The sequence below is a fragment of the Mobula birostris genome, chromosome 1 (assembly GCF_030028105.1).
Source record: "Mobula birostris isolate sMobBir1 chromosome 1, sMobBir1.hap1, whole genome shotgun sequence".
In the NCBI taxonomy this organism is placed as follows: Eukaryota; Metazoa; Chordata; class Chondrichthyes; order Myliobatiformes; family Myliobatidae; genus Mobula; species Mobula birostris.
Window position 1 is genome coordinate 14869730 of NC_092370.1, and position 15431 is coordinate 14885160.

The 15431-nt window shown below is 44.3% G+C and overlaps 1 protein-coding gene across 1 annotated transcript in view; it reads left to right on the forward strand.

Annotated features, from left to right (window-relative positions):
- Positions 1-15431, forward strand: part of LOC140192437 (eukaryotic translation initiation factor 3 subunit H-like) — a 155229-nt gene that overhangs the window by 117520 nt on the left and 22278 nt on the right. Inside the window, exon 5 of the mRNA XM_072250272.1 lies at positions 1588-1737. Coding sequence (XP_072106373.1) covers positions 1588-1737 — 150 coding nt within the window. The remainder of the gene's footprint in view (positions 1-1587; positions 1738-15431) is intronic.

The following is a 15431-nucleotide window of genomic DNA, read 5'->3' on the forward strand; positions in this document are numbered from 1 at the left end:
TAAATAAGGAGACCAAAACTGCACACAGTACTCCAAGTGAGGTCTTACCAGTGCCTCATAGAGCCTCACCATCACATCCCTGCTCCGAAACTCTATTCCTCTAGAAATGAATGCCAACATTGTATTTGCCTTTTTCACCACTGACTCAACCTGGAGGTTAACCTTAAGGGTATCCTGCATGAGGACTCCCAAGTCTCGTCGCATCTCAGAACTTTGAATTCTCTCCCCATTTAAATAATAGTCTGCCCGTTTATTTCTTCTACCGAAGTGCATAACCATACATTTTCCAACATTGTATTTCATTTGCCACTTCTTTGCCCATTCTTCCAATCTATCCAAGTCTCTCTGCAGACTCTCTGTTTCCTCAGCACTACCGGCCCCTCCACCTATCTTTGTATCATCAGCAGACTTAGCCACAAAGCTAATTCCATAATCCAAATCGTTGATGTACAACGTAAGAGTTCAATAGGATTTTCGATAAGTAATTCAAGTTTAAGTTTATTATTATCTGACTATACAACCAAATGAGACAATTTTCCTGTGAACCATGGTGCTCCTGCAGCCTTTTTTCATACACAGCACATAAAACATAATATTACCACGACTGAGTTATTAAAATATATTTCAAAGTGCATGTGAAGTGTGCAGCACAGGTAAGCAATAAACAGCTCACTGTCCAAGTGATGAAACCTAGGTGGTGGCAGGGTCCCACAACCTGGAGGAAAGAAGCTGGCAGTCCTCGTCCTGATGCCTCTGTACCTCCTTCCTGACACTAGTGGGGTAAAGGGATTATGGAGGGTGAAAGGTTAGCATGGGTGGTAGAAGACACAGCTTTGGGCCCCTTATCGAAGAAAGGATGTGCTAACACTGGAGAGGGTTCAGAGGAGTTCATGTGAATGGTTCTGGGATGGAAAGGGTTATCATATGAGGAATGTTTGATGGCTCTGGGCCTGTACTTCCTTGAATTTAGAAGAATGAGGGGGGATTTCATTAAAACCTTTTGAATATTGAAAGGCTTTTATAGAGTGGATGTGGAGAGGATGTATCTTATAGTGGAGAGAGTCTAGGACCAGAGGGTACAGACTCAGAATAGAGGGATATTCCCTTATAACAGAGACGAGGAATGCCAGAGGGTAGTGAATCTGCAGAATTTGTTGCTTCAGGAGGGTTGTATTGTGGGTTCTTGTTTAGTCAGGGCCTGAAAGGTTATAAGGAGAAGGAAAGAGAATGGGATTGAGAGGGAAAATTGATCAGCCATGAATAAATGACGGAGCAGATTTCATGGGCTGAATGGCCTAATTCTGCTCCTATATCTTATGGTCTTATGGTTTTGTTGAATGCTCAATAGTCAAAGGCCTGAGTGACCTCCTTGTGTTCCTAATTAATATGTGCATATCCGAAATCCTGAAAAACTTTGAAATAGAGGTACCTATTTCAAAGTGTCTCATTTTTTTATACCCATTTATTATATAAAAATAAGTAATTTTGATGCTGCTTTCCAGTTGATGTTTGAGGACAAATCACCTTTTTATAGAAGTTCAGAAGTACTGCCAGTCTTATTAATTCTCACATGTCTCTATCAACTAGAATAAAGAAAGCCCTCATTACTTCAGAGAATATGTTTGAAGAAGTGCCCATTATTATCAAGAATTCTCACCTCGTTAATGTTCTGCTGTGGGAATTAGAAGAAAAGTCAAGTGTGTCTGAAAAGCAGGAACTCCTGAATTTGGCCAGTGGGTAAGTCTGCTTGCTTTCATATCATGATTTTATAAAAGTTTTCTTTTGTAAAGTACACTCAGTGACCACATTATTACATACCCTCTGCATCTAATAAAATGGCCACTGAGCGTATGGAGTATTCTGCTGCTGTAGCCCATCCACTTCAAGGTTTGACATGATGTGTATTATTTGAGTTATTGTCATCTTCCTGTCATCTTGAACCAGTCTGGTCATTCTCCTCTGACCTCTCATTGACAAGATATTTTCGCCCACAGAACTGCCGCTCACTGTACGTTTTTTTCCCACAATGTTCTCTGTAAACTCTAAAGACTGTTGTGCATGAAATCCCAGATCAGCAGTTTCTGACATTCTCAAACAACCCCATCTGATGCCAACAATCGTTCCAGGGTCGAAGTCAGTTAGATTGCATTTCTTTTCCATTCGGATATTTGGTCTGAACAGCAACTGAACCTTTTGACCATGTCTGCGTGCTTTTATGCATTGAGTTGCTGCCACATGATTGGCTGATTAGATATTTGCAGTAATGAATAGACCACTGAGTGTAAGGTCTTCACAAGAACTGACAGAATATGGAACAATGGTGTTCTGGAAAAGGTAGGGATCCAAAATTTAAGAAAGGTGACAGGCTGAAGTTAATTAGTATTTATAAAAAAGTTGTGGCTGGAGGAATCAGTGGAACTGTAAGTTGACTAAATCCCTAGTGCCTGATAATTGGCATTTTAGAATTTATTTAAATCTTACATCCATCCCACAATGTGAGGGAGTAAAAATCTTTGCATAATGACTCTGTTTGAAGGTGGTTATGGAAATGCTGGAAGGATTGGTGATCAGTTTTTGGAATTGTGGAATAATTTATGCATTTTGAAAGATGGCAAAGGATGTGGAGTAGGATGGAGAATGAAAACCTGGAAGTGCAGACGTTAGCCCAGAATTAGATATACAAACAGAAAATGATGAAAGCTCAGCATATCGAACAGCATCTTTTCAAGTGGGAAAACACTTCACCAGAATTTGGAAAGTGAGAAAATAAATTGGCTTTAAATTGCAGGGAAGTTGGGGACAGGAGTTGAATGAACAGGATGAAGGGGATATCTCCAATAAGGGCTGCAGAAGTGATTTCATTGTTGTGAAAATGAGATTCTGCAAATGCTGGAAATCCAGAGCATCGCACACTAAATGCTCGAGGAACTCAGCAGATCAGGCAGCAGCTATGGGGAGAAATGAGCAGTTGACATTTCAGGTCAAAACCTTTCATTAGTGCTCCAGCATTTTGTCTGTGATTTCACTGTTTACTGGACCATCTGTTTGATTGATTAATGAGGACAGTTAGGAAGAAAAATAAAAAAAGGGATGTGTAAAAACTTCGATACAGGCTTGAGCTGTTACTCAGACCCGAACACACAAAGAAAATGCTGAAAATGACCGGTTGATCATGCCACTGTTGCTGGAGAGAGAAAATCTGTGCTAATATTACAGATGGACAGCCAAACCTGAGAAGTGGGGAAAATGCTGAAGGTTATTAGAAATGATGAGGCAACACGACACTTAAAGTATGCAAATTTCTGGGTAGAAAAGAAGTGGTTTCAGCCCGAAATATCGACTGTACTTTTTTCGATAGATGGTGCCTGGCCTGCTGAGTTTCTCCAGCATTTTGTGTGTGTTGCTCGAATTTCCAGCGTCTGCGGATTTTTCCTTGTTTACAAACCTTAGTGTAGTTTTCTGAGTCGGAGGCCTCCGTCAGTCAGAGTTGACCATGGATATTGTGTCCTAGTTGTCTAGATACACAAGCCTGGGCAATAGGATATGTGAAACAAACTGTTGCCCATGTAGCAGGCTCCCCGTCTCCACGCATCTGATAAACCCAAAGGAATGGCAGAGACCGATACAGTTTTGTACCAGCAGCATCGCAGGAATTGCCAGTCTGCATTGAACTCAATGTAGATCTGCCTTACGGATTCCAGCTCTGGATTTTTCCCTTGGGGTTTACTCCTGAAACTTCCCAGTGAGTGAGTATAGCTGCAAGGAGGTTTGAAATCAGAGTTTTCCTTCTAGACGAGCTGCCAACCATGGCTGACGAGTCCCATCTGCTTAAAGCGACTGGTTTTAAGGCACCAGTAACCCACATTTGCTCCTTCTCCTGTCGGTAGAAATGGTTCCGCCGGGCTTAGTAGCCAAGCCACACAGGAAGGCCAGGTGCTGGACTTGATTGTCAGAGGCTATTTGAGGTGTACGCCATTGGGAGCATTTAATAGGTTATGGGAGCTTGTCCCCATTACCACCCCCGGCTGTAACAACCTTAAGGAACTACAGGTGTCCCCCGCTTTTCGAATGTTTGCTTTACGAAACCTCATTGTTACGAAAGACCTACATTCATACCCTATTTTCGCTTTCAGAAGGTGTTTTCACTGTTAAGAAAAAAAAATTCAGCGCACGATAAAAGGCAGCGCGCCCCGAGCAGCCGCTCTCCCTCGGATTCTCTCTGGCATTGCTTAAACACGACCCTGTGAGCAGCCGTTTGCAAGATGAGTTCTATGGTATTGGAAAAGCCTGAAAGAGCTCGTAAGGGTGTTACACTTACGGTAAAACTAGACATAATTAAGCGTTTCGATCGTGGTGAACGAAGTAAGGACAAAGTGAGTTTGGCTTGTGGAAGCTGATGAAGATGATGTTGAAGAGGTTTTGGCATCCCATCACCAAGAACTGACAGATGAAGAGCTAATGCAATTGGAAGAAAAAAGGATAACAATCAAAACCGAATGAGTAATGATAAAGTACGACTTCAATTTTGAAAGGGTACGTCGGTTTAGGGGATACTTGCAGGATGGTTTGAGTCCTTATTAAAGAACTGTGTGACAGAAAAATACGCGAGGCTCAGCAGTCAAGCAAGCCTTCCACATCAGCCACAGCAGACGACGAACCTCGACCTTCAACATCGAGGGGGGCAGAGATAGGAGAAGATGAGCTGCCTGCCCTAATGGAAATAGGTGACGAGATGACACCCCAGTGTCACATCACCCCAACCCCCAGGCCACAGACAGATACTGAGTCGCGGAGAATGCAAAGGTAGCCGGGAGGCACACAGCACATCTTTAAGAAAAAAGCCGAAATAAACTTGCTAATTAATTAGGTGCTGCCGACACGTAATTGTCGGCCCAGATCAGAGACGACGCAATCGGAAATTGGCACTGATTTGGGCTGACAATTATGGGTGGCACCTAATTAATCAACATGTTTGTTTTGGCTTTTTTTCTTAAAAATGTGCTGTGTACCTCCTGGCTACCGCTGGACCCCTGCGTTCTTCGCGGCAATGTATCGCTCAGCGGCCTGGGGGGTGGGGGGCCACTGCACCACCCAAACTCCGACGACTTGGTCTAACACACCATCATCAGTGTGCTCGGCGCTGTGCCGATTCCCGTAAGTGATACTACACTGTACATACATTATTTCTACTTTGTATCGGCTCAGTATTTTTACATGTTATTTGGTATGATTTGGCAGCTTCATAGCTTAAAGGTTACTGGAGAGCGCTTGCGCCGTGTTTTTGCCAACAGCGCTTGCGTGAGATTTTCTGCCGACAGCGCTTGTGTGAGATTTTCACTCCGGAGAAGAGTTCAGTAATGATTGTGGGAAAATATTTCTACTTTATATAGGCTGTGTATTTATCATATCATTCCTGCTTTTACTATATGTTACTGTTATTTTAGGTTTTGTGTGTTATTTGGCATGATTTGGTAGGTTATTTTTGGGTCTGCGAATGCTCAGAAAATTTTCCCATATAAATAAATAGTAATTGCTTCTTTGCTTTATGACATTTCGGCTTACGAACCGTTTCATAGGAACGCTCTACCTTCGGACGGCGGGGGAAACCTGTACAGTAGTTTTATGATCAACGCAAACAACAGGAATTCTGCAGATGCTGGAAATTCAAGCAACACACATCAAAGTTGCTGGTGAACGCAGCAGGCCAGGCAGCATCTGTAGGAAGAGGTTTCGGCCTGAAACGTCGACTGCACCTCTTCCTACAGATGCTGCCTGGCCTGCTGTGTTCTCCAGCAACTTTGATGTGTGTTGCAGTAGTTTTATGATGATGTGATTGCTGGAATAGGTGAAGGAAAACCAGTAGATATTTACTATATGTACTTTTATTAAGCTTATGTTAAGATCAGATCTAAAACTTGATATACATAATTAATGCACATGGTATTGGCATGATGTATTGGAATGGATGGAAAATTTGACGCATAGAAAACAGTATGTAGAAAGAAATGATTTTTACGGTGGCCGGCAGACTAATATTGATGCCCTGTGGGTTGGCACTGGGTTCTCAGCTATCCGTAACATCGATCAGTCCTTCTAAGGTTGCAAACAACATGAAGTTGTGAGGTATTATGGACAGAGGAGGAACATAGAGGTTTCCAGGCAACTTAAGCTGATGGAGTGCAGTGTGGAAAGATCTGACAGATATGAATAAATATGAAGTTGTTAACTTCAATTGCAAAAATGGAAAGATGGAATATTATTTAAATGGCATAGATTGGAAAGTGATGATGTGCAAAGAGTCTTACATATTCTTGTACATAAAGAACTGAAAGCAAAAAATAAGTGCAGCAACCAGTTAAGAAAAGAAATGCTATATTGTCTGCCATATCAGACGGAATTAAATACAGGATCACAGATGTCTAGAATGTGCGGTCATGGTATCTAGTTTTTGGGGAAGAGATTTTGGACTGAAATGAGTAGAGATTTCTGAACTTTGGTGGATGCAGAACTCATTACTCCCGAGGGTTGTGGGCCAAGTCACTGAGCATTTTTAAGAACAGAAATGGATACATTTCTGGGTACAGTAGATTTATAGGAAGTAAATGGGAGTATGGTATTAATATGCAAGATCAGCTATGATTGTACTGAATGGTAGTGCAGACCTTAAATGTCAAATATTAGTTGTTGCTGTATTTCTATCTGCGTCTGTTTTTTTTCTGACCATTCTTGATATTGTACATGGCTATATTTTAGGTAATCTTTATTATTCCCATCCTTTTAAATCTATATTTTTAAATTGCAACTTAAAAGCTTCTCACTCAGTCAGTCAGTGGGTGCCGTCCTGAATCCGGGGTTGGTGGCTGTGCACCTCCATCTTCGATCTTGCGACAGCACCGAGTACAGCCTCTCCTCCAGTTTGTTCTCGCTGGCCGCCTTGGCACCACCCGCTGCTGCCCCCGCCGAACTCGAGCCCGAGGCCGGTGTCGGCCTCCAGCTGTAGCCGCTTCTTCGAGCTCGGCCCCTCCTTAGGCGGAGGCCTTGGGCAGGTCCAGGCACACGGTGCAGCGCCCAAGTTCATCATGTCTCTTCTAACTCGGTGCATATCATACGATTCGTAGATACGTGGTGAGGCTCTTCTAACTCGGTGCATAGCATACGATTCATAGATACGTGGTGAGGCTCTTCTAACTCGGTGCATAGCATACGATTCATAGATACGTGGTGAGGCTCTTCTAACTCGGTGCATAGCATACGATTCATAGATACGTGGTGAGGCTTTAATCTCTTCCACAGAAGATGGCCATTGGCTCACAAGGAGCTCATCTGCCCTTTGTCAGGCCTTGTGTTTTGTTTAGTCCTGCTGGGTGTCCTCACACCCTCCTCACCAGACTAAGTCCGGTGGGGGAGCCGGCCCAAGTTGTCGACCACTCGACCATGGTCCCTGGCCGAGTGCCGGGCGCCCCCCCTCCGCCGAATCTCTCCGAGCGTCTGGTGCCCGACCGAAAACCATGGCTGAGTGGCCGGTGACCAAACCGGATACACGAAGAAAAGCTTCTACGGAACACATTATTTGTGCTGCTTTACATTTTCAGCAGGTCTATAATGTTATTACTATAGCGGAAACAATATTGATTCTCTACGATTTGTACTACTATGTTTTCCAAAGTACATAATTCATTACCACCTGAAGATACTTCATCCTTCCCACCTTCAACTTGTACAAGAGGGTCATTGAATTTGTTGGCAATTAATTTAGATTCAGAACTGTAGGAAATGGAGCCTCAATTTTAGATCCATGCGTTATTGCACTGCAGCTATAGTATTACCCAGCCTAGCCCTCTAGTGGCTTTTCTTGTGCTGGACCATTGAATATTTAATGACTGTTTCCATTGCTATACTTTACCAGAATTTAAGGAAAGACAGAGGCCTCTTTGCTGTCCAGCCAGTATTTAGTTGTAAAGATACAGTATGGATCGTAGGAAGTTAACAGCACAGAACGAGGATACTTAGTCCTTCAATTCTGTGCAACAGCAGTCCAACTGGTTCATTCCCTCAGCCCCTCCCAACATCCCTTATTATTTTCTTTCATGAGTTCCACATTGCACATCTCAATTAAATGGGTACCCCTATTCCCTCTAGCTTTGCATTCCACGCTCACTGTATAAAAATGTTTCTCCTCAAGTGTTTCTTTAGCCAATCACCTTCATTTTTATACCTGCTGGTTCTTCATTGTTGTATCAGCGGAAGCTGGCAATATATTGGCAATCTCCGTTCAAGTTTTTTCAGTCCAGGTGAAGAGTCTTGACCCAAAACATCCTCTCGTCTGTCCACTTCCCTCCACAGATGCTGCAGGTTAATGTTTACTTCAGGTTTTGATAATTGTAGTTGCTGGGTGCCTTCATGATATACATCTGTTGTCTTGTAATCTTAAGTGTTTCTATCAGACCTCTCCTCTGCTTCTTCAGTTCCAAAGAGCGCACCTCTACTCTGCTGCCATGCACCAAAGTCCCTCACCTTTTGAATCAATTTAGTAGCCATTTAACCCACTGACATGGTTGTGGGATGTGAGAGGAGGCTGTGGCATTCAGAGGCAGCCCACTTAGTCACAGACTCTGCAAAGACTAGCGATTGCAACATTTAAAAGAAGTTTAGTTAAGTACATGGATGGGAAAGGTATGGAGGACTATGATCCAGGTGCAGGTCAATGGGACTAAGCAGAATTATGGCCTGGCATGGGCGAGATGGGCCGAAGGGGCTGTTTCTGTGTTGTAGTGCTCTGTGACTGACTGTACCCTAAGTCAGGATGGAAGTTGGGTCCATGTAGCTGTGAGAAAGAAGTACTGTCTGCTGTTCCACTGTGTCAGCTGCTATTTATGTACACTTTCACTCCCCTCTGAATAACAAGCTTTCACTCTTCCACTTTCCTGCTTGCTGTAATCTTTTTAATTCCATGATCTTCATTCATAGTAACAAGCTTATTACATGGCACTTCATCAAACTCTGTTTGAATTATATATAGAAAATGCATTAATCACATTTTTTTCGCCTAGACTTTCTCTGTTACTTCATCAAAAATATATGCCTTTTTTTTTTCCACACTGGCTTTCTCTGTCAATCCACAATCATCCCAATGAGCAGAGAGAGGGGGAAAAAAACACATTGTGCAAACAATAAAAGCAAGCAACAGTGTTCGGAGCGGGACTGAGTCTGTTATCATGAAGCCCGGAGCAGGCCCACAGCCTCAGCCTCAGTTCATCGCACAGCAGAGCAAATCGTTGTGGAGCTCGCAGCCCAGAGCAGCCGGAGCAGTGATGCAGCCTCAGCCTCAGGACTGTGGAGAGCAGAGCAAGTGCCTTGGAGCAGCATGCAGAACCGGCCCAGCCCTCACTTCTGGTCCCAGCACCCTGCCTCTTCAGTCCATCTGGCTTGGCATTTAAATTGTCCAAACACGGGGTCGTTCCCCGCACTAGGGCCCAGGGCCTGTTACATCGATACCCTCTGGACTTGGACGCCACCACCACCGTACCTGATCTTTCCTGATGGGCTAGGTGCTTGGGTCGATCAGACATCGCTCTCAGTTTAGGTGGATGGGCCTCCTCCGGAACTCCACCGACTCTTCTCTGCTTCGCATACCCAGACGCAGTTTCAACCATGTCTCAGCCTCACTGCGACCACCTCTCAAACATGCAGCGACCCCGCTCTGACTTTGTATTGCACCCGCACGCCTCGGCTCGCCTCTTCATTGTTTTGGGTCATCACTTTCTGCAGAAAAGGGTTATTAATAAAGTATTTAGTTGTACTTCTTGCTTTATGAACTGCCAGTAAGCTGTTGCCTGCCTTCAGAAGCATCATCTGAAACCAGAAGCTCAAACAGGGGCACTGATGATGCCGTAGTCTCAGCCCACCTCTCCATCAGTCCCACCTGCTTATCGACTTAAAGCGCCGTGTTTAACGCGATCATCCCTGAAAAGCTGGTCGTAAACTGTCCTCATTAGGACTCAATATCCGTCTCTAACTGGATCTTGGACTTCTTGACGGAAAGACCCCTGTCAGTTGAGTTGGCAGCAACACCTCAAGTTCCATGATGCTGAGCACTGGTGCTTCCCAGGGCTGCTGACTCACGACCGACATGCCAGATACAGCTCAAACCGCATCATCGAGTTCGCTGATGATACTACAGTTGTTAGCCTCATCAGCAACAACAGTGAGTCGGCGTACAGAGGGGAGTTAGAGAGGCTTATCAAATGGTGTGAGAATAACAATCTGAGTCTTAACGTAGACAAGACAAAACAGTTGATTGTGGACTTCAGGAAGACACAGGCCAACTACTCTCCATTGTACATCAGTGGTCTGACATGGAGAGTTAAGAGCACCAAGTTCCTTCGTGTGCACGTAACTGACCTGAAACATCTTACTAGTCAAAAAGGCACAGCAGAGTCCGAGAGCAGTTTCTGAGGAAATTGATGCATACAAGGCTCCCTGTCCCCATTCTAACAACTTTCTACAGGAGCACCATCGAGAGTGCCCTTTCTGGCTACATCATTGTGTGGTATGGAAGCTGCAGAGGATAGTAATAACTGCTGAGAGAATTGTTGGGGTCTTCCTACCCCTCATTTGTGATGTTTACTGGAAGCATTGTACACAAGGGGTCCAGAACATTGTTGAGGATTCCTATGAGCCATTCCACAATCTCTTTAACCCATTACCATCAGGAAACATCAGAACTAAGACTGCCAGACTGGGTAATAGCTTCTTTTCTCAGGCTGTGAAACTAATGAATACCCTGCCACCACTGAGGTCTTGTCACTAGAACGGCAAATTGTTTACTATTTACTATTTACTGTTTACCTGTGCTGTGCACGCCATACACATTGAATTATATTTTATATTATTAACTTATTTGTGGTAATATTTTGTTTTACGTGCTGTGTGTGATAGAGGTTTTGTGGGTACACCATGTTCCAGAGGAACTTTGTTCTGTTTGGTTGTATATGTATATAGTCAGATGACAAATTTGGATGTATGCTTGAACAACGCTTCACCCATCTAGAATCTCAATCACATTTTTTTTTCTTAGACACTGGCAGCATCATCTCTCTTGGTGGAGACTAATGTAAGGTGCTAAGTAACTAACTCAACCTTTCCTTCTGCCTTCTCTAGAAACCTTTTGGGCCTGATCAGTCCCATATCTTCTTTCACAATGCCTCGTCAATTCACTTCTCATCCTCTATTTCTATCTCTTCTCCATTTCTTCCCAAATGTTCCGTATTCACTTGTGTTAACAATACAACATAAGACCATAAACTATAAGAGCAGAATTAGGCTATTTGGCTTATGGAGCCTGTGCCGCCATTTCATCCTGGCTGATCTATTTTCCCTCTCAGCTCCAATCTTCTACCTTCTCTCCATATCCCTTCCTGCCCTGACTAATCAGGAATCTATCACCCTCTACCATAAATATACCCAATGACTTGGCCACCACAGCCACCTGTGGCAACAAGCTCAGATTTCTAGCATCTGCAGTTTTATTAAATTCTGCAGTTGCTGGCTGTTCATTACTGGATTTCAGTTCTTCTCAACAACACTGTGAAAGTACCTTTACTAGGCTGCCGGTCACCACCACCACCACCTTAATAAATGCTGGCCCTGCTGATGGTGCTCGTATCCCAAAAATCAATAAACTAATAAAAAGTATTCTGATACCTTTCACGTATTATTTTCTCCCTTTCATGACTACCTTCCTGTGCCCGATCACCCTGTTAAATCCTCCACTTCACTAGCAAATCTTCCCGTGAGGATTGCCTTCCCAGTCATACATTTCTCTGTCCTGTGCTCCTGTTTTTATGTTCACTGACAGGTATGTCAGAGATTGCCATCTTTGAGGTCTTGCTGCTTAACTTCTTTCCAAAATGCACATTTTGTACACTAAGTCAAGAGGTTTTATAACGCCGTGAGCTAAAATTGTTTACAGGATTTGAGTGGGTTTCTTGACAAGCTGAATTGATATGAAAGCTATTTTTCTGGAATATAACCAAAACTGAAAAGATAAGAAAGTGGATTTAAGTGTTTTATTCTTGTTTAGTAAAGTAGGGATGCTTTTTGTTGTGTATGTGTCCAGGTTACCCAACAAAGCTATAAATGAAAACGCTGGAGACGGGAGCTAAGTTAACAGGGTTCTTTACTGACTGAAACCGAACTAAACACACACATACAGATCAATACGTGCCTAATAGCGCATGCTCAACGACGTGTTACTACAACATAAAGTAGTCCCATGATATACAGTAGGCTATGTGGTATACTCCCCTCCCCTTTTATTTTAATAGTATATCAACTTTTTTTTTACTGGGGCACTACACTAAACAAAAATGTGTACCCTTACATACAAACGCCTACCAATTGTGTACTTAGTAACTTAATAATATCAAATTATAACAAAGTAACGTAATAATAATTATAGTAATTATAATTCAAGTCTCGGGGGGGGGGGTCTTCTCTGCCTCTCTGGGTAACGTCTGTCCTGAAACGTTTGCTTTGGGGAATGAGTCTCCACAGGTACATCAGGTGGGTTCTCAGCACTGATGACAGGCTTATCTGTGGATGAGGCTGATGTGGTCACATCAGGAGTGTTTATTTCTATGTCCGGGGAGTCAGGGTAAGGTGTTGTTGAGTTTTTCACCTGAGCATTCAGGTCTTGATCCACATGACGTCTCCATACGTTCAACACGCTGGAGGAACTCAGCAGGTAGGGCAGCATCCGTAGAAACGAAGAGTCAATGTTTCGGGCCGAGGCCCTTCGTCAGGACTGAAGAGGGAGTGGGCAGGGGCCCTATAAAGAAGGTGGGGGGAGGGTGGGAAGGAGAAGGCTGGTAGGTTCCAGGTGAAAAACCAGTAAGGGGAAAGATAAAGGGGTGGGGGAGGGGAAGCAGGGAGGTGATAGGCAGGAAAGGTGAAGAAGGAATAGGGGAAATCACAATGGATAGTAGAAGGAGGCAGAACCATGAGGGAGGTGATAGGCAGCTGGAGGAGGGGGCAGAGTGAAACTGGGATGGGGGAAGGGAGGGAGAAGGAATTACCGGAAGTTGGAGAATTCAGTGTTCACGCCAAGGGGCTGGACACTACCCAGACAGTATATGAGGTGTTGCTCCTCCAACCTGAGTTTGGCCTCATCGTGGCAGTAGAGGAGGCCATATATGGACATATCCGAATGGGAATGTGAAGCAGAGTTGAAGTGGGTGGCAACCGGGAGATCCTGTTTGTTGTGGCGGACGGAGCAGAGGTGCTTGACGAAGCGGTCCCCCAATCTGCGTCGGGTCTCACCGATGTAGAGGAGGCCACACCGGGAGCACCGGATGCAATGGATGACCTTTTTGTTAGTGTTCCGAGCGCATTCCGTCTAGATGCATGTATCGTTCCTTTTTATCTCACTTCTGGGGCAGTGAGACCCTCAGCCCCTGGGGTCAGCGCCGGCTGTAGTCTCGGCTGGGCGTGCTGCGGCTCCGACTGTGGCTCTTGCTGCCTTTCCGACTTGTGGCCGCCTTCTCCTGCTCCTTGTCTCGTTCTTTGTGCTCTTCTTCCGAGTGTCGTTATCAATTAAAACACGGCATTCCGATACGATGTAGGTTCATTAACCTCGTCACCAATTTGTTGTGTATGTGGCCAGATTACACAACAAAGCTATAAGTGAAAGCGCTGGAGACAGGAGCTAAGTTAACAGGGTTCTTTACTGACTGAAACCGAACTGAACACACACATACAGATCAATATGTGCCTAACAGCGCATGCTCAACAACGTGTTACTACAACATAAAGTAGTCCCATAATATACAGTAGGCTATATGGTACACCTTTTAAGCACTAAATATTCTGTATTGCCACAAACACATGGGGAAAAATATTTGATTGAAAACAAGCTAAGTTGTCATATGTACTTTGAATATATTCATGCAAAAATATTTGAAGCAATAGTATCTGTCAAATCATCATCATTTCCTGGTAAATTATTAGAATTGTCAAAGGAGTTGGGGAGAGACAGGTAAAATATACAAATCTGTTGATGGAGATGTAGTCTTTGCTGCTGTTTATTATGTGCCTTGTACGCAGTCATTTGGCAGGCAATTGCCTTCACTTGGATGCTGTGATTCATTCTAAAAAATTTCAAGATAATATTTGTGTGTCTGGAAGGATTTTTTTTTGTATAGTAACTGTAGTTCAGAGGCAAGGTACTGGTCCAGGTTTAAATTGTCCTTTAGGCAGATTGTCTATAAGGAACACTCGGTATGATTTGGAGCTGCTGACCCTATATTTCTGGTTTATTATAGGACATGTTTTCCAAAAATATGTAACTTCATTTTTGGTGTGTCCTTTTTTTTTTCTCTCTTTCCCTCTTCAAGGGGCCAGAGGTTTTCATTTTCTCTCTCTGTTGGGGGCATTGGTTTAAGGTGAGAAGGGAGTGATTTTGAAGGGATCTGAGGGGCAACATTTTCACACAGAGGATGGTGAGTGTATGGAGCATCCTGCCAGAGGAAGTGGTTAAAGCATCTGCAATAGCATAAGATGTAATTGGATGGGTACATGGAGGGGTGCGGCTTAGAGGGACATGGGCCGAACACGGGAAATTGAGACTAGTTGAGAGGACAACATGGTTGGCATCGACTAGCAGAATTAGAATAACATTGGAGCAGTGGGGTTGCCATGCAGGAGAGTGGAATGCTCCTCTTGCAGGTTGTGGAGAGGCAGGGAGACCTCCAGTGTCCCTAGCGAGTACAAATGCGAGAAGTGCATCCAGCTGCAGTTTCTAGCAGACCGTGTTAAGGAGTTGCAGCTGGAACTGGATGAACTCCGGATCATTCAGAAGGCTGAGAGGGTGACAGACAGGACATACAAGGAGGTAGTTACACCTGAGGCTCAAGACTCAGGAGACTGGGTGACCATCAAGAAGGGGAAAGGGGACAGGCAGCAGTGCAGAGCTCCCCTGTGGCCATTCCACTCAGCTACAGGTATACTACTTTGGATCCCGTTGGTTGGGTGATGGGGCGAATGACCTAGCAAAGGAAAGCCACAACAATCAGGTCTTTGGCACTAAGCCTGTCTCTGTGACTCAGAAGGGAAAGGGGAGAGGTGTGGGAGAAGAGACAAGCTGAAGTGAAGTCTTGGTCAGGGTCGACAACATATGCAATGGCGGCTCAGGTGTCTCGGTGATGCGCAAGCCTGGGCAGCTGGATATGGAGAGCTGTTGCCCATGGAGCAGGCGCCTCCTCTCCATGCAGCTGATGAATCCAAAGGAACGGCAGGGACTGATGCAGTTTGGCACCAGTGACATCGCAGGAGTTGCCAGTCAGCACTGAACTCAATGTAGGACTGCCTTAGGGACCCTAGCTACTGATTTTCCCTTGGGGTTTACTCATGAAGCCTTCCCCTTAAGTGGGTAT